At 41.4% G+C, this 23,209-nt stretch overlaps 1 protein-coding gene across 1 annotated transcript; it reads right to left on the bottom strand.

The window, feature by feature from the left end:
* Positions 1-763: 763 nt before the first annotated feature.
* Positions 764-22,585, bottom strand: hsd17b12a (hydroxysteroid (17-beta) dehydrogenase 12a). Its single transcript, XM_007573450.2, has 11 exons — positions 22,228-22,585; positions 11,884-11,930; positions 11,001-11,076; positions 8,759-8,866; positions 7,328-7,392; positions 7,134-7,178; positions 6,719-6,753; positions 5,807-5,888; positions 4,894-4,959; positions 3,818-3,967; positions 764-2,059 (listed from the first exon to the last, which is right to left on the bottom strand). Exons 1-11 carry the CDS (start codon positions 22,403-22,405, stop codon positions 1,919-1,921), a joined length of 993 nt encoding a protein of 330 aa, XP_007573512.1. The 5' UTR covers positions 22,406-22,585; the 3' UTR covers positions 764-1,918.
* Positions 22,586-23,209: the final 624 nt, after the last annotated feature.

The following is a 23,209-nucleotide window of genomic DNA, read 5'->3' as shown; positions in this document are numbered from 1 at the left end:
GTATTTCTGTACTGGCACAATTTTGTGAATAAAATCTGAGAATAAATGTTAACCAATAAAACACAAGAGATACTAATGCTGTCAAATCTGACTTCTTGTGATCACCTTCATGTATCTGTTCTGGCTTAGATCAAATCTCATAGTATTTAAACATTTAAAATCTAAATGTAACATGGGCCCCAGATTGTTCAGCATAACATTCACTCATCTCCAATCCTTAAGCTCTGTATGGTATGTGAGATTATTTGAAAGAAAAATAAAACAGCTTCTCTGCCTTGTCCCAGTACCAACTAAAAACAACCAATCAGAGCCAGGAGGCGGGTCTTAGCGCTGTTGATCTCTCCTGGTGCCCTCACCCTCTTTACTTGCCCTCTGCTGAAGCTTTTTCCCGTCAGCCAGTAGTGAATGCTAATGCTAGTTAGCATAGCCACAGTTGAGTGCCAATAAACATTTTCCTATAAAGGCAAGTCGTTTCTCGTTAATATGTTTATCCGCAAGTGCATGAAAATGATTGACAGCAGTAAGACCCTCCTCCTGGTCCTGATTGGCTGTTTTTGACCAGCAGCTGTGCATTTCATCCCACAGCAACAGTAGGTCAGGAGGAGATCGACCTTTTCATAGATTACCCATCTCAACACACGTTCAACTCCATGGGAACAGTTTTAACAAATATGTATAAAAACTATTCTGGTTAAAAGCTTTAACAAGTAGTACAAAACATTTCCAATTTAAACATGCTCATACACACAAAACAACACAGAGCTTGTTCTGCCAAAGCTTTTTATTAACAAACAGAAAAGATAAGCAGAATTAATGCATTTTACATTTGGAGCTCAATTTGTAAGGCAAATAAAAGAGTAGAAAAAAAAATTCACAAGAAAACCACAAGAGATCCAGGTCAGACCACATCATATGGGGTATTGGAGCAGGCATAAAGTATATATGTATATAAAAAACAAAAACACTTGCATTGTTCGATTTTGAAAATTTAACACTTGGTGGCATCTGAACTAATCGCCCATAAAAAACGCAGATGAAAAGCTGATGATGCGACAACCCTAGTTTGATATTAAAAAACTCCAGTGAAATATTCGCTCAGCATTTAACAGAGGGATCTGTCAATATTGGAGCCATTCAGATACATTAAGGAAAACTACCAAAAATAACAGTCAAGTGATTGGAAAATAATAATAATAATAATGGTTCACTCTTCCCATTTAAGATCCTGCCATGATAAATCAAAACAACCACCCCGTCATTGAATCCAACCGTTTCTAGCAATATTACAAGAAAAGAAACTAAGAATTTGAATAGACTAGCACGGAAGAGGCGACATGTCAATACAAACAACCCACCACAGTGACACTTTAAATGATCTGCAAGACACAAGATCAGCAAACAAAAAAAGAGGAATGCAAGTCAAGTAAGACAAATAAACAGGAATAATAAAAGCATAAACTGCCTTTTTTTTTTTTTTTAAATATCTCACATTGGTAAAGAGAACTAGGTTCAATGCTGGTGCTGCAGATTTTGTGTTTTACATGTGCATCTTACAAATATACAATAAATAATTATATATAAAAAATATGCCCATCACCATTTTTCACTGCTTACTACAGGAGGGTTTGGTTTTCAATTTGTTTTATTATTTCCACCGTTGGTGTCGATGGAAAAAAGAAGAAAAAACAAACTAGCGCTTTATACCACACAACTTCCTGAAGTCTTTGGCCACATCTACCCAGACAGACATCAGAGGCAGATTATCGCAGATTTAAGTCTGCTGTGCACATTTACTCAAGGCATAAAACGGGTTACATTTCAAGGCAGCTCCGGAGGATGGAAGCACACCGACGTACTTCCTTAGGCACAGTCTCGGTCGAAAAGGGAGCTGCTGCCTGCGTCGCCTGCGGCCTCGCCGTTATTCAGTTTTCAGACTGGCTCCGTTCCTTTGCTCCCTCAGCCTCCTCCTGTGCAGGTATCCTGTGCGCTGGAGGCGGTTCATTCTGGCCCCCAGGAAGATTACGATGCTGCTCGGCACCAGCCGGGTGGTCACCCAACCCTGCAAGCAGGAGACAAACGCACAACATTAACCTTTGGAGTTGGTTTCATATAGATTAAAAAAATTAGATCAGATTAATCACACTCTAGCTTTGTGATTTATTACTACACTCAACAATGGACGCTTGAAATATAAATGCATATGGAGTTATGGTTCTTGCAGGAATGGTGCCCTGAGCAACCCCCTCCTTCTGACACTTTCCAACTAATTAAATGCAAGTAATTATCTGGTGTTTTTTTTTTTTGTACCAGAAAGCAGATGACGTAGTCTCCCAGGACTCAACAACTAAGGGAAACTTACTCCACCACATATGCATGCCATTAGTAGCAAACTTATTCACAGGACAACTGACAAGATTTCATTTTCTAGTTCTTGGGTGCCCCACTCCTTTATGATGCCGCCCTGAGCAAGTGCCCATACAGCTCATATCAAAGCCACCACTGTATGCACTGTTTTCCACAAAAATGTTTAAGAAAATCTTTATTTTCTCAATCTAAACATGTCTGAAGATTCTCAGTTTTCCAGGTCTTTGTCTCCAGGAAGTCATTTTGTTTTAAGCGTTGACATAGAAACGTGCTTCTCCATGGGAACCTCTGTGATGAGGCAACAGTCGCTCGTCCTCATCCAGCCAAATGTAATTTGCGCATGTGAAATTTCAGGCTTGTACATGTAGATGTGCAAACGTGCGTTGGCAACAAAAAATGTTTAACTTTTGTTGCTGCACAAATCTTTCGACTTTCGCCGTTTGTTGCACCCCATGTGTTGAGCCTATAATACGCTGCAGTGAACTATGGCCAAAATAGGTAGTTCCATTAATTTGAGTTATGTAATAACGCATTAAAATGTCCAGATCAACTGTATGCATTAACTTTGACAGTCCTCTTAAAAGTGCATCAAGATTCTGACAAAGTTGGTGGTTAATTTAATTTGACTGGTTTTGTTGCACAAGTTGTACCTTTAATTATGACAGACATTTCAATAGGGGTAAAATCTGGATCATTCCAGAAGCTTGATGGACCGTTTTGATTTCTTTCAATGTGCTGTTGGAACACCCATCTGTGTCCAAAACTGAAACATTTCACTCAAACCGTCAGACTCAAAAGCAAAGTAATCGTACAGTTTGTGCAGGAAGCACTACAGTGCAGGAGTTGAAGCTACAAATCCAAACGCACTTTGCCGATACACAAAGAAAACAACCATCTTCAAATTTTTCAGCTTCACCTTCAACCACGTCTACAAGAAAAGGATTTCAAAAGCCACACCCAAACTTATTTTGTAATGGATAAATCCGGCCAATATTAGGATCCCAGACAAGCCCCCACCTCAACATCAAAGGAAATTAATAAACTCTGCTAAATACAAGGGCTGTTGGTGAGGAAACCAACTTAAACCACCATTTTTGATAAACATCATTGTCAAATGTCCAGCTATGACTGAGTCAGAAGCTTGTTGATAGCAACAAAATGTTTCCCAAATATAAAGGACTTTTAAACAAACCTTGAACATGAAGAAATTTGAACTTTTACACTTGAATTTAGATTTTTTTAAAAATCATTGAAGTGGCTTGTGTTCATCCTGGGCAAATATTTTTAATTCATCCTCAAAAGGTCCAAAACTTAAACAAATGCCAAAAACCAAGTAGAGGAAAACTGTGCACCAAAAAGTAAAAGTATTTTCAAACTTTAACCTGAATAACAGAAATTTTAACTTAGGTATTCTCTTTCGATAACTGTATATATATATTTTTGTTTTCCATACCATGACGGCGTGGGGGAAGTAGCCGTTGGTCTGGTTCTGCAGACCCACAGTGTTGAGCTCAGCTGCTACGTAGCGCTCCGGGGTGGGCTTATCCAGGGTGGGCTTCCTGATGCGGGTCATTTTGGTTGCCACAAAAAAGGGAAGCACACTCTAAAAAAATAAAAAGAGAAAAGACAGAATTTTACTATATGACAAGTAGTGGTACAGTACAGAGAAAATGCAGTTCAACTTCAAATCTCTCTCACACTTATGAACACTTTGGCCACAAGGTGGCATAAGTGCACCGCAGTGTTGAACAGAAAAGCCCCGTCTTATGTGAAGCATGTTTCCATCACCAACAATGTTTTAAGCTAAATTTGGCTCTCGGTTCCCCAGAGCCAAATTTAGGCCCGTCACAATAAATCAATCGCATGATAAATTAAAAAGTACCCCAATAATTTCCATTTGCATGATTTATCATTGCTCTTTTCTCTCCATCTCCTTCTACTGAACACAGGATGACAAAAGTTTTCAGTCTGGTGATTTGGTCACAAACAGACTATTTTTTTAGGGACAATTTTGTTCACAGATTCATTTTATTTATCGTTTGTTTTCTTTACTTGTTTTTTATAGCTAAAATGTCTTCCAGTATCAGAGTTAAATGTACAAAAGAATTTAAAGTTTATTGATCTTTGAGAAATTGTTCTTGCATTATTATTATCACTACCTGAAAATGGTGATCAGAAAAAAGTTTGTTGCAATAACTTGAGGGACCATTTATTGTCCAGCAAAAATGACGACATTTATTATCATTTTTAGTCAAACAAAAAAATAGCTACACTTCATTTAAGAGGCAGGAATTTAAAAAGCTGTATGTTTCAAGTCTCCTTCAATCTTATCATATAAGGGGTTTAAAAAAAAAAAAAAGTTGTGGATCAAAATCCAAGAAGGAATCAAAATTATTTTACTGTTGTAATGTCTACCGGTTCCTCAGCTCCATGCATCAAGATTTTACATCAGAACTCCCTGGGCATGGCGTACTCATAAAAAAAAGATGAAGTAGCGACTCGGCCTCAGCAGACAAGGCCCAAACCAACCTGAATGATGATGCCCTGCCGTCTGTACTCCTCATGAAGGCCGCGGGAAAAGAAGTCCACAAACGCCTGCGAACAGAGGTGTAAAATACAGTCAAGCTTTTCATCAGCAGTAAAAAGTCACAGAAGAAGAAGAAGAATGGGCCAATTTGAACGTCCGGCACTAAAAACACCTGTGAGACATCATGAATGGCGCCGAGTGGTCAGTTTGACCTCGCCTGTTTTTATGTCTGTAATTTAGTGTAGTTTTAAGTTAACTTTTATCAAGAGTTAGGCAAAAATAAGTCATTCTTTATGGTTGTTTTTTTTTAAGTCAGACACTGTTTTTATCTGGAGAATTTAACCTAAAGTTAGTTGCAACATGTTTCACTGCAACAAAGACTCTACATCAGTTTGCAGAAGCAGTTACTGTTTTAAGTGACGTACCAATATTTACACAGAATCTGTTGGTATCCATGGTGGAAAAATGTGCAAAAAGTCCTAAAATAAATGTTTTTTAACCAAAGAATCTCACTGAATAAGTTCAGGCTGATCAGACTTAACTGCTAAAGGGATATCAATAAGCCATTCCACTAATGTCGAGAAAAAAAGAAAAAAAAGAAAAAAAAAGCAATTGCACCATGTCTATTAAATAAGAAAGGCAGTTAAAATCACACTTTAATAAGTTTATTCGTGTGATAAGTCACTAAAAACCCAACATGATCCCCAAACTACTTCCTGTCGTGGTTTGTGGCAACATCCGGTTATTGATCATCCGACTTGTGATATTTTCGCTCCACTAAATGAATGCACATGAAGTCTGGACATTATGTTATTGTTTTAATGTGACGTAATGTTGCTGCTGCATTGTGTGATTTTAATGATTTCAAATCCTTACCACAGGATTTGAAACAACAAAAACGGATAAAGCGCATACCTTGGTTGCAGAGTAGACTGTGAGCAGAGGGACGGGATACATGCCGCTGGCAGAGGAGATGTTCAGGATGACACCTTTGGATCTGAGAGAGCAACAAAAGTTCAGTCAGTAAATTCAGGAAGAGCAGAACAAAAAAATCTAAATACTCAGAATGAGCAGAACTTTTCGAAGATGGAGAGGAGAATAAAGTCTGGAAATGCAAATATTTCCCCACCATTTCTTTGTCGATGTTTCTCTAGATTTAAATAAAAAAAATAATAATTACACAAATTCTAGATATTTTCCAGACTGTAGGAATCCAGCAGAGCAGATATAAAAACAAAAATCGTTCTGTACGTCACATTTCTTCCTCAGAAGCAAACTTCTTTATTAATACATTTAGACAGTTATGGCAAATTTCATAGAAAGTTAATCCTGCATGCGCGCACACACACACACACACACACACACACACACATACAGAGTCAGGGGATGGTAGTGGCCTGTCTGCGTTGCCATGGCAGCCTGTTGCTGCAGTGATGTAGTGAAGACGCTACAGCCTCACACGGCACCAAATGTGCCTCCGTTTCCATTGGCCGGCGGGAATCACATGGGAACGGAGCAGCCAATCGGGTGGGAAGAGCACTTTGTGTGAATTGAAAGCTTGTCAGCATTGCGAACAAAGGAGGAGAAGGAAAGAGATGCAGTGATGGGGAAAAAAGAAGAAGAAGAAACAAAACTAATTTCTCCTCCCACTTCCGAATGAAAACTATCTGGTTTATATATAAATATATATATATAAAGAAAACAGCATTCCTCTCAAAAGATGATAATTGTTTGTGGAGATCCTAGTTGAGGTGTGTGTGCCTCACTCCATCACTCTGCTGTTTGACTGCAGTCATGTCGCAAAACATGGAAGCCCCAACAACTCACCTCGCTACCATTTTGGGCAGCACCAGGCGAGTCATCTACAAAACAACACAAAAACAAAACACAATGAGTTCAGTCGGTATTAATAACTGCAAACAATAGCAGGAGAAGAAAGATGACAAGAAAAGAAAAAAATGACTAAAAGTAGCAGGGTGAGAGATGGACAGAAAAAAAAAAAGCAGCAGAGAGAAAGCGTTGCGTGGGTGGCGAGCACAGACAGCGTTGGTGTAGTCCACCGTTGCTTTGGGAACAACCGAGACACTGCAGGTACCAGGGTGGGAAGAGCAAGAAGAGGAGGAGGGGGAAAAAGTAGAGGAAATAAAGGAAAGTATGGAAGGTAAAAGCAACAGGCTGGCTTTGGGTCGCGGCACTGATGGACAATTTACAGTTTTTAGGAAAAACAGAGCAGAATCCTCACCTGGCACACCGAGGTCATGTTGACGTTGATGGTGTTTGTGATGAACTGAAACACAGGGAAAGTACGTTCAAGTTAGGAGTTCAATTAAAAAAAATTATTAAAGAGGTATTTGTTAAAAAAAAAAAAGAAGAAAAAAAAAAAAAGGACTTGATTTCAGGAGATTTCCCCCCAATCAGTAAACCAGATTTACTCACATTTTCCAGGTTAGGAATGTGGAGGTAATACTCAGGGTACGGGTAGGAAACACCTACATTATTAACTGTTGATAGAAAGAAAAATATGTTTTTATGTGTTCATAAAACATATAAGAGCTTCAGAGTTTTACAAAAAAAAAAAACATCTTCATCAACCACAAGGTGGCAGCAAAAGCCAGCAAGCACAGGGAAGGGATTCACAAAACGGCAGACACAGCCACACCTTGCAACCAGTGGAGCACAACTGGTATCATAAAAAGAACAAAGAGTTCCTTAAATGTTCAGCTGAAAAGTACAGCGTGAACTCTGTAGATGTACGGCCAACGTCACCGCTTGGCACACACACAAACACACACACACTGCTGACCCCGGGGACGTTGAAGAAACAACGGAAAAATAAAAGGTTTGTTGAAATGTTTCTGAATGATTTCAAGAGGTAGAGCAGGTTTTTTTCTTCCCCTAAAAAAAAAAAAAAAAAAAAAACAAAAAAAAGTAGGTGGGAGATTTTATGCCAAACGGTCATAATACCCGATTGAAAGGGATGGATGGAAGAAAACATGGTGCCAAGACACAAATAAACCGATCCAAAGTCAAACTATAAGATGTTCCTCAATTTCAAGACAATTCCAGCCTCTCATTCAGCAACAGCATAAAGCCCAAAGTTTACAATAGCAAAGCTAAGCTTCTCTCTGTGGAACATGTCAGTCTTCAACATTTTATGAAGATTTAATGTGCTATGTCTAAAAGAAGACATAGCAAGACATTGTCAACTTTTTGAATTGTATTTTTTGGTTTTACGGGAGACGTTTTAATCTTTGGCATCTCTGGGATTCCTGCAAGTTATAATGACAAGATTTGACACTTTTCCAGATTCAATCGTCTCGATTTTGAGTTTTTGTTACATCAACTTAGAGACTTTGGATTACAAAGAATATTTCTAAAGAATCATAACATGCAGGCTAAAAGAAGAGGATTTGCTTCTGGATTTGAAATTGTTTAAAAAAAAAACAAACAAACAAAAGGACTTGAGGGATTTTCTCCCATTTATGCATCAAAGAATGGATCCTCAACCTTCATCGGATTTGTATAAAAACAGAAAACACAGATCAAATAACATGGTTGGTGCATTAATAGAGGGAGTTTGTTTTGATGGACTTGAAGGGAAAACATTAAAAGTTCAGATTTTTCTGGATTTCACCTCTGAAGCTGTGAATGAAAGTTTGACCATTATGCAATATTAAAAACAGATTTTCAAAATCATCCATTTAGGATCCAGGGTATAATCACTTATATAAAAAATAGTAATTAAAAAGGAGAGCTAAGGAAAGTCACACAAAGCAGGATAAATATCGACCGATACGACACAGAGAAAACAAACACACAGAAAGAAATAAAGAAACAAAAAAAAAAAAAAAACAAGTCCGCTCTTACCAAGAACACCAATCTCCAGATCAGCCAGTCCTTCCTCAATTTTGGAGTAAATATCCAGCTTGCCAAAGTCGACAGCGATCGTCCTGGTCTCCACCTTAAACTGCTCCTCTGTAAGAGGAAAACAAGACTTCATTCATTTCTCGGTAACAATTACACAGAAAGGTGAGAAAGTCTTTGTTCTCAAGAGGAAAAAAAAAAAGGACGGTTAAAACAGTGCATGTTTAAAAGGTCTTTCACTATCAATTCCCAAATTTCCTAAATTAGACCCAACTGGATGTTCCTGTTGTAAAATTTGTTCCCAGTCGGTGTTGGACATGAACTGAAGAGGGCGCTGTGCACCAACAAACTAGAGTGGTGGTCTTCTTCGACCCCCTCTGCTTCATGTTTGACGTTTCTGCTGCAATTACAACCCATTGTCCAAATACTTGTTTAGCAGAGGAAGAACTGCTGGGATGAACCTGAAACATGAACTCAGTCAACGGAGTCGGCTTACGCTCTACAGATCTGGGCCCAGAAAAAAAAAAACCAAAAATTTAAATTTAACAAAAGACAAAGGATAAAAAGTGGGAGAGATTTCAACTACAAACAACAACTAAAGGATGGACTGCAATGTATAAAGTCTGAAACACTTTGACAAAAGTAGTAAGAGCCTCCTGCATGTTGAAGACAAAGTTCAGGGACAAAAACAAACAGATTGAAATAAGTCTGAGTGGAACATGGCAGTAAAAAAAACTAAATCACAGGTGGGATAAGGAGGGTTGCCAGGTTACACGTAGGGCAGGTTGGGTTTGTCAGGCTAATCGTGAGGGAGGCGTGCCAGTAATTGGCACGCCGCTCCTCGCTCGTGACTACCCATCAGCCCCCTCTGTCGACTGGAGGCACGACAGGGGGAAACCGCGCTGTGGGAAACTGTCAGAAACAGATGGGAATGAGACGGCGAGTCTCCGGGAGAGGGCAACGTTTACGGAGGAACGGGGCACGCTCGTCATGCAGCCGAAATCTGGACAGAGAGCAGAGAGGTGGACGGATCTCCACCGCAGGCAGGAGGAAATGTGAACACAGAAACAAGTTGGCGCAGTTTCTCGAAGCAGGGCGGATATTAATCCCTTCTTCCCTCTGAACAAAGAGGAAGTAAAACAGCAGGTTGCATTGCACCACTTGAGTTGTGCAATGCAAAGAACTTGTGTAATTTAATTGCACGAAAGGCGAGGTACTCTTAAAAAAAACAAAAAAAAAACTATAGCTTCCTTCCCCTTCCCATCAGTACCAGGCTAACGGTTGCTAGATAATCTTCCTGTGACTTGTGGAGGCCCAGAACCGTTTTCAGCATCATTTGGGTGTTCAGAGGAATAAGGGCGTCTTCACACCCGATAGTCTGGTAGCGTTGGTTCGATCTGGGATCAAAAGTCTAACATTTGCAGCTTGCTTTCACACCGTTCAAAGGTTTTGGTTAATTTGGCAGGGCACACTGTTCTCTCCCTCACCTGTGGCGGCGCTGCACCAAAAGCTACTCAGGGAAATGACACACAAAAACAAAACTCTGAAGAAGACGCTGAACGCAACTTCTTCGCAAAAAGGAGTTGTGTCAGATTTTAGCGGTTGTGGGATTTCTCTCGTCTCTGGTGAAAGACCACCAGAGCGAGACTCGTGTGTTTGCTTTGGTTGCATTTACCCAGAATGCCCTGCGCTGCAGCCCGCTTCCTGCTTTTGAAGCGGTCTCTGGTCCGCTTGGAGTTCACATATGCATTCAAACCGCACCAGAGTTCACTTCAATTGTACTGAGACCAAGGTTTATAGGTTTGTTCTTTAGGTCTGCATCAGAGTTTAATGACACGTTCACATCCCCCCAAACCAACCAGACTGTCTATACAGGTCGTCACCATCCGCAACGGCTCTCTAAAGATACTTGGACTATCGGAGTTGCAACAACATTTAATTTCCATTCCATGAATAAATCTCTAAAATAGTTAAGCAAGTAGCTTAAAAAAGATTGAAATCAGCCAGAACATTCTGAGCAATCTCAACCCTCTCTGTTTGGAACCTAATAATCTATTCTGTTAAAAATACATTTAAATTTTTTAACAGAACAAATGTTAGAAATCTATTTTCAACATCAAACGAACTGGGGAAGCAGTGCGGGCGTCTAACGCGTCGCCTCGCTCCCTGCGCTCACATGTCCAGCTCCCAGGCCCAAACAGAAACCAGCAGCCAAACAATCAGCTTCATTCAGGCCAAAGCTCACCAAGTGACCTGGCGACGTCATCCAGCTTCTCCTGGGAGCGACTGATCAACATCATGGCAAACCCTCGACGAGCCAACTGCAAATCAGAGAGGAGAGAAGCCTGAATCATGTCACACAGCCTGATCATCATGATGATGAAGAACAGGTAGTTTTATTACTGATGGTGAGTACAGAGGAGGTCAAATGATGAACATGCTTTTATGGTAGAATAGCTGAAAGGTTAAAGAGGTGAGCAGCTGCCTTTTTGTACATGAACACTATTAAAAAAAAAAGAAAAAAAAAAGTGCAAAACTCATCTGAGGTGCAAACAGCCAAAGGAGCACTAATATATATATATATATTTTTTTATCAAAATCATATTAGACTTGACTGGCTCTGATCGAAACGCCCAAAACTTAGACTTTTATCAAAGTCAATAAGTTCTGCACTTTGGATTTGCCAGTAAAGGCATATATTAAATCAAATAAAGGTAAGAGACATACGCTTGGATGCATCTGTGGCGATAGCTCCAAATGTTTTTTTTATTATTATTATTGTATGTAACGAAGCTAAAGTAATCAAGAAACCTGCCACATATTTTCTTCCTGCGTACATCATAGCATCGTCCTTAGAATTAAAAATTTCAGAAACGACCAGTCAGTCCTAAACAACAAAAACCAGCATCAGCTAGAAAAAGATCAAATTGGTGCAGCTTTTGGATGTAGGATTTATTATTATTATTATTAATATTGTTATCATCATATTTTTGTGCAACAAGTCTGTGTGCACCTAGATACGCCTGCACACACTCTCCCTACTGTGACCTATGAGTGAACAGTATGAGTCACAGATTTTCCAACAAAGAAAAAAAAAAAAAACAACAACAAGTAGCAGGGAGCCTCACCTCCTCCGCGTAGGATTTCCCGATGCCGTCCGTGGCTCCCGTCACAACTGGGGAGAAACGAGAGGGAAAGAAGTGAGAGGTCAGTGGAGGTCAATGTTGACAAGCTCACAGTACGAATAACAAAGTTAATATTAAGAGTCTCAAAGTTGGGACTTAAAATATTTCAACTGAAATCACAACTTCCAAGTGTGACAAATATAATCCAACTGTTACAATGACTCGGTCACGCTTCAGTGCAGGGGGAAAAAAAACTAAACGATGATCCCTAATGACTGAATTTCCTCTCGGTGAGGCAGTCACAAATCAGATCTTTGTTTAAAAAAAAAAGTTACGACCCAGCTGCAGCAGCAGCAGCAGCAGGTTTGGCCACTTGCATCAGTCAACGCCCCGATATGGAGTCAAGCCAGAAAATCTTACTGTGCACAAAGACAGTCGACACAAATTCAGTTGAACACACCCTGCAATAACATTCATCTGCTGGGGAAAATGGCTTAGATATGTAAAGCCTGTGTGTCCAGATTTTACAGAGGTGTTTCATTAAATCAGCCAATTTAAGCTTTTTTGTGTGTGTCAGGTTTGTTTTTCCCTCACTTACACTCCGGTCATGTCCTGAATAAAACAGATTTATACACTGGTACGCACAGATATTTTTTTTTCTTGCCATTCCTTCCCCCAATTCTGTTCTCAGTTGGTTCATACTTTGTTCAAATAAATAAGAAAAACAAGACAGCATGTAATCAGATAATATTTCTGCTTTTTAAATTGTAAACATATTGCTGACTTCAAGAATTAGGTAAAAAAAAAACATTTTAAAAAATCTGCTGCTGCTCAGGAAGACAGAGGCCGTACGGCAGCATATTTAGAGCCGACGTGCAATACAGAGAGGGGTGGTGGTTATATAAAAATAAATGAGAACATCTTACATTAAAAAAATAATTAAAAAAAATCAGATGACAACCATGGAATAAAACCCCAGAGACGATCTGTAGCAAAAAGGATGGAGACGGTGAGAAACTAAGAGAAGCCCTGGCCTAGAGGGTTGGTTTGAAGTTACAGATCGGATTGCTCTTTGCCAGCCTCATGAAGACGACATCTATACCATAACTGAGCGTGTGAACGATCACCATCACAACAGTGATTTAAAGAGACCGACACAAAAATAGAGCATTTAGGGAGTGAGACATGGAGTTACTGAGGAGCATATCGAATCGGCTCAAAGTCAAGATCAGAGGGCGAAGAATCCTTCCTGTCCACAGCCTTCAACAGCTCAGAAGAACCTTGAATTAACATGAGGTACAACATTTAGCTCGTCTTTGGTATCAATAAAGTAATTTTTTTTTTAAATTCAAATTAACCCCAGACGCTTTGCTTTTTGTGACGTACTCGTCGATGCTCCCTAGTTCAGAAAACGAGCGGAGGACAGGAGGTACCAGCGGCAAGTCAAGTGTGGAGAAGAAAGGATTTGGTGAAAGCAGCCGATTCTCGTAGAAGACGACGGCAGGAAGGGCTGAGGAGTCGGAGGCAGCAAGAGCTTCACCTTGTCAAGGAAAGAAAAAAAAAAGAAGCTATTTTTTTTAAACTTGTGCTGCCCATCAACCCCAACCAAACTGATTGATCAGAGAGCACAGTCAAGGAGTTTAGTGCTGCTTACAAGAGTACAAAAGCATACACACGATATGTTGTAAAAGCATCTCTGTACATGTATATATAAAAAGGTTGATGAAAAATTTATGCAGGTAGAGGACATTCTCTTGCAAAGGGCTAAAAAAAAAAGGAAGATGACAGGGTGGGGGGAGATACAGAGAAGAGGGGAGGGGAGTGATGACGAACATGGAGAGGGAGGAAGGAGGGTGAAGTGGGGGTAGGGAGGGATCCTAGGGGTGGCTAAAAATAGAACTGGAGCAAAGCAAGAGAACAAAAGAGTGGAGGAGATCTACAGAATGGAGATCAGAGCGGAGGAGAAGAAGAAGAAGAAGAAGAGAGGGAGAAGAGAGTGAATGAGAGGAGCTGGAAAGAGAGAGCAAGAATCCCTGGTTATTTTTAAACCTCCACCCCCTCCCCCTCCTCTTCTACCCCGCAATGTTAAGAATGAAACGCTCCCAGGCAGAAAAGCCTCAATGGGCACGGGTTGAACCAAATCTGGTTGAGGCTGCAGCTGCAGGTGAAGGGGGGTGGGGGGTGGCGAAGGAGGCAGGGAGGAGGCTACAGATGCTGCAAAGAAAAATGGCTGAGGAGGAAGAGGGTGGTACCCCTGCCGACATGAAGGGAACTGGGGGTTTGCGGCATTCCCCCCTCCCCCCAAAAAAGCGCTGGAGATACTTTTATAGGAAAGAATCTGTCCAACTGGAGGAAGACCTTCTGACAAACGGCAAGAAACTCCTTCAAGGAGACAAGTAAAAGAAATTCACATTTTTAAATAAAGTCTCAATGCATCAGAAACTCGTTTACCCCATTTTGGGAATGGAGAGCAAGAATGCACGTACAGCAAAAACAGCTTGAACCACGACGCACGCGCGCGCACGCACACGCGCACACACACACGTAGATAAACAGTAATGCAGGAATGCTCTCCGACCTCAAACCAGTCCTGCTGACCGGTTCGTTTCAGATTGACGTTCCTGTCAGACACGTCGTGCATTTTAGGAATGCGGTTTGTAATTTTCCAAGTTTGCGCTTCTAATAAAGAACCTGCACTGTGTAACTGTTTGTTTTCTTTTCTCGTTACATGTAAATTAGATGTCATCTGCATGAAGTAAATATTTCCCAAACATTTTTTAAAGGGTTAAAAGCAGGACAACACTGATACGGGTTTTTATCTAACAGACGGACAGTCACGGTACATTGAAAATCTGCACCGTGTCAAATGCACATCCCCAGATTTCAGATAAACATCTTGATTTGTCATCTTTTAAACCCAGATTACAGATAATTAGCTGCTTTACCAGCAGGAGGGAATTACAGCGAAGGCGATTTGCCCGGACAAGTCAGGCAACGATACATACATGCCTCTTATTTTTATTCACGCAACCAGTTTCTGAATGGCGAGCCTCACTTCCATTATATAATGGAACCATTGTCTCAATAAATTTTGCCCAGCAGCCGAGTTTGACTCTGCTGCATTCATGTCCTAAGAAATTCATAGTTGTAGAGCTAAAATAAATAATATCACAAGCTCATTATGCCTTTTTTTCATCCCAGTGGGAGTTAATATCCCCCGTCTCCCTCCTCCCAAACCTCACGTGACCATCGCATGACATCAGTGACATGAAGCGCCAACGTAACAAAGGCGGTGTACGCAAGCCGGCATGTTTAGTGACAGCAGCACTGACGACAGCAGAGCGTGTGTGTGTGTGTGTGTGTGTGTGTGTGTGTGTATGTGCGTGTGTAATGAGGGGGGCTGGCTGTTGCCTCGCTGTCCATGTTCTGCCACCCATACCCAGCACCTTCTGAAGGAAGAGCTCCAAACGTTGCAGTGTTCCGGCGTGACCTGGAGGGGGCGCGTTTGTACCGCAGCTCAACACATTCAGGAGGTGTAGACATCCCCTAGCCAGCCTTCTCCGTCTCCCTCCCCTCCCTCCGCAGCGGAGCAGCCCCTGCCTGCAGCCTGCTCACTGTTCTGAGAGTCTAAAAAAAGCAGCGAGGGGAGTAAAAATAGCAGCGCCTGCGCTGGCTCGTCTGGGAGCTGCTTGCCGCAACACCTGAATACCAATCAGAATCAAAACCTCCTCCCCTCCTCCCCTCCTGCCGCAACACCTGAATACCAATCAGAATCAAAACCTCCTCCCCTCCTCCCCCCCAACCTCCTCATCACACCTGTCACCGTGGCCGCCACGCCAAGGAGGAGGAGGATGCTCGGTCCAGAGACTTCCACCCAACCCTGCATTACCGCTGCAAGCACAGAGGACAGGGACAACACTGGCGTTAGTGAAGCCGACTGCAAATAGGCTGCAGTCATGTTGCTCAGCGTTACATAATCGGTCGGTACCCATCCCCATAAATAATAATAATATAATACAACCTTAGGGGTGGACATTTATCGTATTATTTATTGTCAAAAATTACTTAGAATTTTGATTCATCACGGTGACGATAAATTCCAATTAATGACGTTTTAAGAAGTCCCGAAACTGACGTATCGTCAAGGTTCTTTTACCATTTTTCCTTCAATGAGAGCTTCAACACATTTGAAAAATATGGTAAAATATCTAGTTCCTGTGTACAAATCACACTTCTTGACAAATGGGGATATTTCTCAAGAGCAACATTTGTGTTTGTGAAGCCATGATTGCTGTGCCACGCAGTCAACGGAAACACAAAAGTAACAGTTCTTATTGTAACAGTAGCGCCACAAAATATGTTGATAAAACTTTAAGTCCATATCGCCCACCTCTTCTCGTCTTCCCCACCTTTCACATTCAAAACACAGATGAGGGGAAGGAGGAGGAGGGAAGTCACATGGGTGATGCAAACCAAGACTAAAATAAATCTTGATCAGGCCAAGTGAAGAGAGGGAAAGGGGGGAAATAACAGAACATGTACTTCAGAGCTGTTCAAGATAAAACCTGCATCTATTTTTGGGGGAAGAGAACAATAAATAATTCAGGATTTTTTTTTCTTCTTTTCTTAAAGCAGCATCTCCATTTATCCCCGCCTACTTATTTTTCTTTGTTTTAAAAACTTCATTATGAAGTATGACTCCCAACAGCTATTATAAGGAGAGAAAAAAAATAATTTAATCCTGCAGCCAGAAATATTTAAAAGCCTAGTTGAAAGTTCAGCTATTTGAACCCAACAACAGCCTTCATGTTTATCTAGTGAGTTTTTGCAAATATTTGGACACAGCCTAAGTGATGTAATGCGATAACGGCATAACTTCATACAGAACATTCCTACGAGAATGTCCTAGAAGAACTGACGTTTTGCCAGACGATATCTGAAACTGAACGGACCACATTTTCTTCAGACAAGCAGTGTCAAGTCATGCTGGTGGTTCAAACTTAAACTGTATGACCGAGGGGGTTGCACTGATGCACTTATCTTTTGAGAGGTGAGATAAACACACCAATATGGTAAGGAAATAGTAGCACAAGAGGGGAAGTGGGGACATGTTTTAATTAAGTTTCTACAGAGTTTCAGCAACTTTTACAAACCTTAAAAACAACAGGAACAAATTGTTTTCAGGTTCTCTTCTAAAGTTCTCCAACACATGCAAACATTTCTCATCCATTGTCCAGATGTTTTCCTTCAGACCAAGTTAAATTTATGCTGCAAATAAAGAATAGAGCCAGACGACTCAAGATGGATATTAAAACCAAGTCTCCATAGGTATCGGATCGACTTGGTAATATCGATATTTAGTATCGACTAGCTCTACTCTGTTTGCAGCATAAATTAAAATTTAATTATAAAATTTCAAATACTCAGTTTCAGATTCTTTTTAAATTTTATTTTAGTATAATTTTTTTTCCCTCAACTCCCCTTCAAAGACCGTTTTCAATTGACTCTCAAACGATATTTTGTACTTTTTTGTATCATTACCATTTGTCATGTTAATATGCTTAAGTATTTTTAGACCTTTTTTCAAATTCTGTCCTGGATTTGAATTAAAAAAAAAATTAAAACAAAAAAATTGCTAAATATCAGAAGTTTAATGATATGTCAAACTCAATAATAATAAAAAGTATTAGTATCGGCAAAATGGGCTCTGTATTTATGATATCGATAGTACGTCTCTACAGCAAGCTATAGTTTCATTTCAAAAACAACCACTTAAAAAAAGTAAAACCTAAGCATGTAAAGAATTGCTTTAAGTGGCACACTATTGATGCTGGCATTCAGGAATGTCAAAGCAACCATTATAAGTGGAAAAGTCAATCTTTTTAAAAAGATTGAAACAGGAGCGGTATAAAGAAATGCTAAAAACCTACTTTCATTATTACGAGTTGTGAGAGGGTGCTAACAGGAAAACAAATATTTCAGATGGGCAAAAATAGAGCTAAAAAAAGGGACGGTGATGCAGAGAGATCACTTGAGGACGGAGAATGTGTGCAAAAGGTCAGAGGAGGACTCGAACCGACAGTCGAGTTTCCTCTACGGCGTTCCTTCCATCCCGGCGACACGTGCGACGGAGCGTGTTCACGTGAACAGCCGTGCGCGCTCCCGCTGCCCACACATCCAGAGCACGAGAGGGAGGGAAGCACATTCACAAGGATAAAAGGAGAGACCCCGCATCCATTGAGACGCGCACGAGGATGGATTTCATTCACATGTGTGCACATGAAAACCCAATTCATAAAATATTTCCTTCAGTTAAAAACATATGTTCATGTTCGCAGAGGTGTCATTTCCAAACTGGCATTAGAAACAATAATGTTCCCGTTATTGCCTTCGTCAGTCGTGTGTTGTGCTGAAGAATGGCTGCATCCTCCTTACATAATGGAGACATTTTCTGAATAAACTGATGTCCGAAGGGAGGAAGGGTGGAAGCGGAGCAGCATCCCATCAGACTCCCATCCTCACACACAGAAAAAAATAAAAAGCTCCCCTCGGTCTAAATTTATTTCCCCTGTAATGAAGTTTTACAAGCAGGCAGCGGCGCAGACACCACTGCTCGATTACATAATATGGCAAGCTGGAGTCTGACACTGGAGAAGGGAAGGAGGGAGGGGGAGCGAGGAAAGCCCAAGGAGTGCTGCACTAGAAAGATGCAAAAATTATTAAAAAACAAAAACGTTTTATTAGCTAAGAATTCTGCACTAACATTTTCATTTTTGCAAAGTGAATCTGACCTGAGCATTGGAAAAAAAAAAGAAAAAAAAAGAAAAAGAAAAAAAAGGGGAAATACTTGTGTGGATGCCTAAATTCAGTTTAAATTTTTCAGATCTTCAGAATAAATTCAGTTCATCTTTCTTATGATTTAAGTTTACAATGATTTTTTAAAAAGTGTACAAAAAAGTATACAACGATAAATTACAGGTTAAAAACTCATGTAATATTAGAGATCAAGTTCCTCTTGTAAATTTGCAGATTAAATTACTTATTTCAATATGTAATTCAATACTGAATTACATAAGGTTTCTGGTTAGTGGAGGAGTTACTGAAGCGGTTTTTGACCTCATTTGTATAATTATTGTAGTGGTTTTTGTCTATAATTTACATTTGTATCGTTTTTATTTTTGAAATAAACAGCTTAACCTTATCAAGAAGATACAGTCTATTTTGTTTTTGTAATCAAGTGGATAACAAAGGGGGGGGGGGGGGGGATTGAGAGCGTTAAGCTTATGGCTTCATCAGTTAGAAAGCTACAGCCCGTCCTGCTAACATAAGAGGAGAGGAAACTGTTAACTCATGCTGCAATGCTCCTATTCTGCCACTAGGAGTCCCAGTCATCTGAATAGAAACTCCTGTGGAATCCCTGAGCTGTGTGTAAGAACTGCAGAGGTTCATCCAAACACACAGACACACACACACACACACACGGCGCAGCAGCTACGGAGTTATTTCACCACTCCGTTTCTCAAACACAAAAACCCATCTGTTAAAGAAAAAACAAAACGCCTCTCTCAGAAAGCATTCCTCATTGGACTCAAACCTGTCCAACCAGGAAATGCCAGTTACCATAACTACCAGATAATCAGCTAAGTCAGTCAGATTTTTTTTTGCAGCTTGAAATGAAAATAAGCAACTAACCCTCCCCCCCTTCGCCTCGAAGAAATGAAAGAATTTGTCACTGATACTTGATTTTTATCACAATTTACAACCTCATCAGCAAATGTTCTCGAAGTACAGGAGGATTTCTTGCGTGGCTGCAGGAGTCGGTACCATAGTTGCTGGTTTGCTGTACAGACTTTGGGCTACAAACTGCTTCTAGCACAAACTGTCTGTTTGGGGCACAAATTTGGACAGTGATTTGGGCCGTAGTGATTAAAAAGACCCTCCATTCCTTGAAGGTTGTTGACGGAGTCGTACCTTAAAGCAGGCAGGTCAAACTCATTTTGGGCGTCGGAGTGCATTAATAAAACCAGCCATTATACTGTTGAAATACAGCTGTCTGGATTCAAAGAATTAAAATAATTATTTAGCATTCTTTCACATTGACACAACTTGGTATTATATAAATAAAAACTGATTTGACCGATAAATATTTAAGCACAATTTGTTTTCTTGAAGGACCACATAAATAGTAATGGTGGGCCAAATTTGGCCCACGGGCCTCAAGTTTGATATGCATCTGTGAAAAATATTAATGGGGTAAAAAGTATAAAGAAGTTGGCCCCCCCTAACTCACTCCGCTTAGGGCCTCATCATTTCTTGGGTAGCCTCTGGCAACAAGACACTGCCATTACACAACAGGACACACACACACACACACACACACACACACACACACACACACACGCACACACACACACACACCTTCTGTGTGATCCAAGATAAAGTCGACAGTTTAATAAGCACTGCTGGTTTTGTTCCAGTTTCATCATTTTGTAACCAGATCAATGAGGAATTTACTTTAAGTAGGCCCCCAAATTAAGACTTTTTAGAGGCAATGCGATATGTATAAAGAGCAATAAAAGTGACTCAGATTGAAACTTCAAGTTGTCGAGTCACACTCCCCCCAGTTGTGTTTAGGAAAAACAAATACAAAAATCGCCACCGCCGGCTGAACTGGCTGCACAGGCGCATCAGGTCCAACCTGCTGAGGAAAACAGCTCATCCATGACGCACAGCTTACACACACACACACACACCTACACGTTCACCCCAAGAGAGCCATTCTTTTAGCCGTTGTGATTTGCGACGAACGTCAGAGTCGTCAAACTGGTGGCGGCCATTGGTTTCAGGGAGTGGCATGCAAACTTCACATGTTACGCAAAACAACATGTGTGGAAAAGTTAGGATGAAGGTAAATCTCCACTGCGGCTGAAGGGGCCAATCCCCTGAGTCATGCTCGATTCACAAAAACAAAAACAAAAAAAATAAAAAGAATAAAAGAAGAAGAAGAGGGGGGAGAACTCTGCAGGAGGATCACAATTAATACGCATAATGAGTCACTTCTTGTTACGCAGGACAGAAACCTTTTTTTTGGATGAAGTTAGTGCTATATCTGAATATAAATGGCTTCGTTCTCTGGGTGGAGAAGAGAAGCGGGTGGAGAAGGGTGGAGGAGGGAGGGTGGGGGGTGATCAGAATCTATAAGACCCAATTGATGACGATGAACAAGCATGATTCATCAGTGCAGCGGCATTCCTCCGCATACTCCGTCAGAGCCACCAGGGGGGTGGGGGGTGCATTAGTCACTCCTGAAGGGCCAAGAATTTATCTCCCCTCTTATAGAACCAATTAAAATCACATAGACAATATTTTTAGAGGAGTTCGGAGAATAACTGCGTCAGAATGGACAGTAATCCCAAATCACCAGGTTCTCCTTGGATGAAACCAGAATACCAAAACGCGAGAGAGAAAGAATGAAAACAAAACAAAACAAAAAAAGATTAAAATAAAATTTAAAATTGCGTAGCAGTCTTCACCAGAGACTGGAGAAGTGGGTCAAACCCAAAGACGGGCGACACCATTGCTCCCCACAGAACAGAAACTCCACCGAGAGAATCCAGACGGAGTTCAAACCTTAAATCAGCGACATCCAAACAGCATTAAAGGGTGAACCGCCTCCAAGATGATGGGGGATTGAAGACGCACGCGACAAAAAACAATGGACCGTCACAACTTTAATGTGACACGTGTCAATCAAAAGCGTCGGAAACTCTCCAAACGTGGTTCGCGATTTTAACTACAAGGCACCTGGATTTGTGCCTTGTAGTTATTCAATCTGCATCGCAGTCTGTGGCTGAGTGTCCATTTAAAAAGGCTGAGAGCTGACCCCCACATTGAAAAGTGCGCATAGCCTGCGCAATTTTGGCTCACCAATATGGGGCACCCGTTCTCCCCCCTCCCAACACACAGACACACCATTACCCACTTTCCTCCTTCACACGGCTCCATTTGTGGGTTGATTGGGAGCCAATTGAAGCCAGATGTTTGTTTCTTTTAACAAAGTGGAGCAAATAAAGCCCCAAAATTCTGTCAGTCAATTAACAGCTCACCTGCGCCTGTTACGCAACACAAACCCTATCCTTGAAGTCAGTCACCCAAACCTCACATAACCTTCCCCTTCTCACCCCTCCGACATGAGGATGCAGCTCTTCACAGAGGGCAAAGTGAAGTTTGTACCTTCCACTTTTTTTTTTTGGTGTGGGGCGGATGGGGGTGGGGGGTTTCGTGGGTCCGCCATGTAACTGCAAGTGGAGAGAAGGAAGAAGTGATAATTGCTGGAATCCGACTCACCTGCCCATTTTCCCAACTTCGGGGTGAGAAGCTGCCCGTTCCCCAGGATCCATATCCTAAAGCCGGTGAGCAGCCTGTAGAGCAGCCACAGCGCCAGTGTGGCCACGGTGAACGCGCCGACCCAGAAGAGAGGCGTCTCGGCCCGGCTCATCATCTCATCCACGCTATCCCGGTTCATGGCAGCGGCTTCTCGGTGACTCCGGCGTGTGTGTATGTGAGTGTGTGCGTAATACTGGAGACCTCAATTTTTAGGCAATGTGCTCTAATTTCCAAGCCACAACGTGAGAGAGAGTCCCTTTATAAGGAGGTTGTAGCATCACACATACACATACACACACACACACACTCCTACCTCTCTCCCTCCTCCCCCTCCTCCACCAACACTTGTCTAGCCTGATTTGAGGTTGCCACGCCCACCTCCGCTCCTCACCGGCTGCGGCAGGCGTCCCTCTTCCAGACCGCCTCACCTCATTGGCTGATTCTCCACCTCAATCATCCCCGGAGCTTTCCTTCATTCATTAGGTTTTTCTGTATGGGGGAGAAAAAAAAAACAAAAAAACGAGGGTGGGTTCGATTCGTAACCCGGAGCGGCGCTGTGATTGGAGGAACATTCCGGCAGCATCCCATTCGGAGCTGGTGATTGGCTGACGACGCGAACAGGTTGGACGGTTTCAGTGAGAATTATGAAACCCTCCGAACCCACGCTTTCCATATATATAAAAAAAGGAAAAACTGCCCATACCACTTTATGAATGAAACGGTGCTCTCATTGGTGAGGAATGTGCGCGTGCCTCCCGCCCGACGGAGACGGTTTGAAGGCTCTCCATTGGCTGCAGTGACGCCAGTCTGTGATGTCAGCTAAGCATGACTCACTCCACTATTTTAGGTATTCAATCTGCATCGTGCTGCTGATAATCACCGAAAAAGAAAAGAAACAAACAGGTGCAGGTGAACATCCCGGATTCACCGATCAGATCCTGCC

The sequence above is a fragment of the Poecilia formosa genome, unplaced genomic scaffold (genome assembly GCF_000485575.1).
Source record: "Poecilia formosa unplaced genomic scaffold, Poecilia_formosa-5.1.2 Scaffold330, whole genome shotgun sequence".
NCBI lineage: Eukaryota > Metazoa > Chordata > Actinopteri > Cyprinodontiformes > Poeciliidae > Poecilia > Poecilia formosa.
The sequence above is the reverse complement of the archived record's forward strand: the minus strand, read 5'-3'. Positions and strand labels throughout refer to the sequence as shown.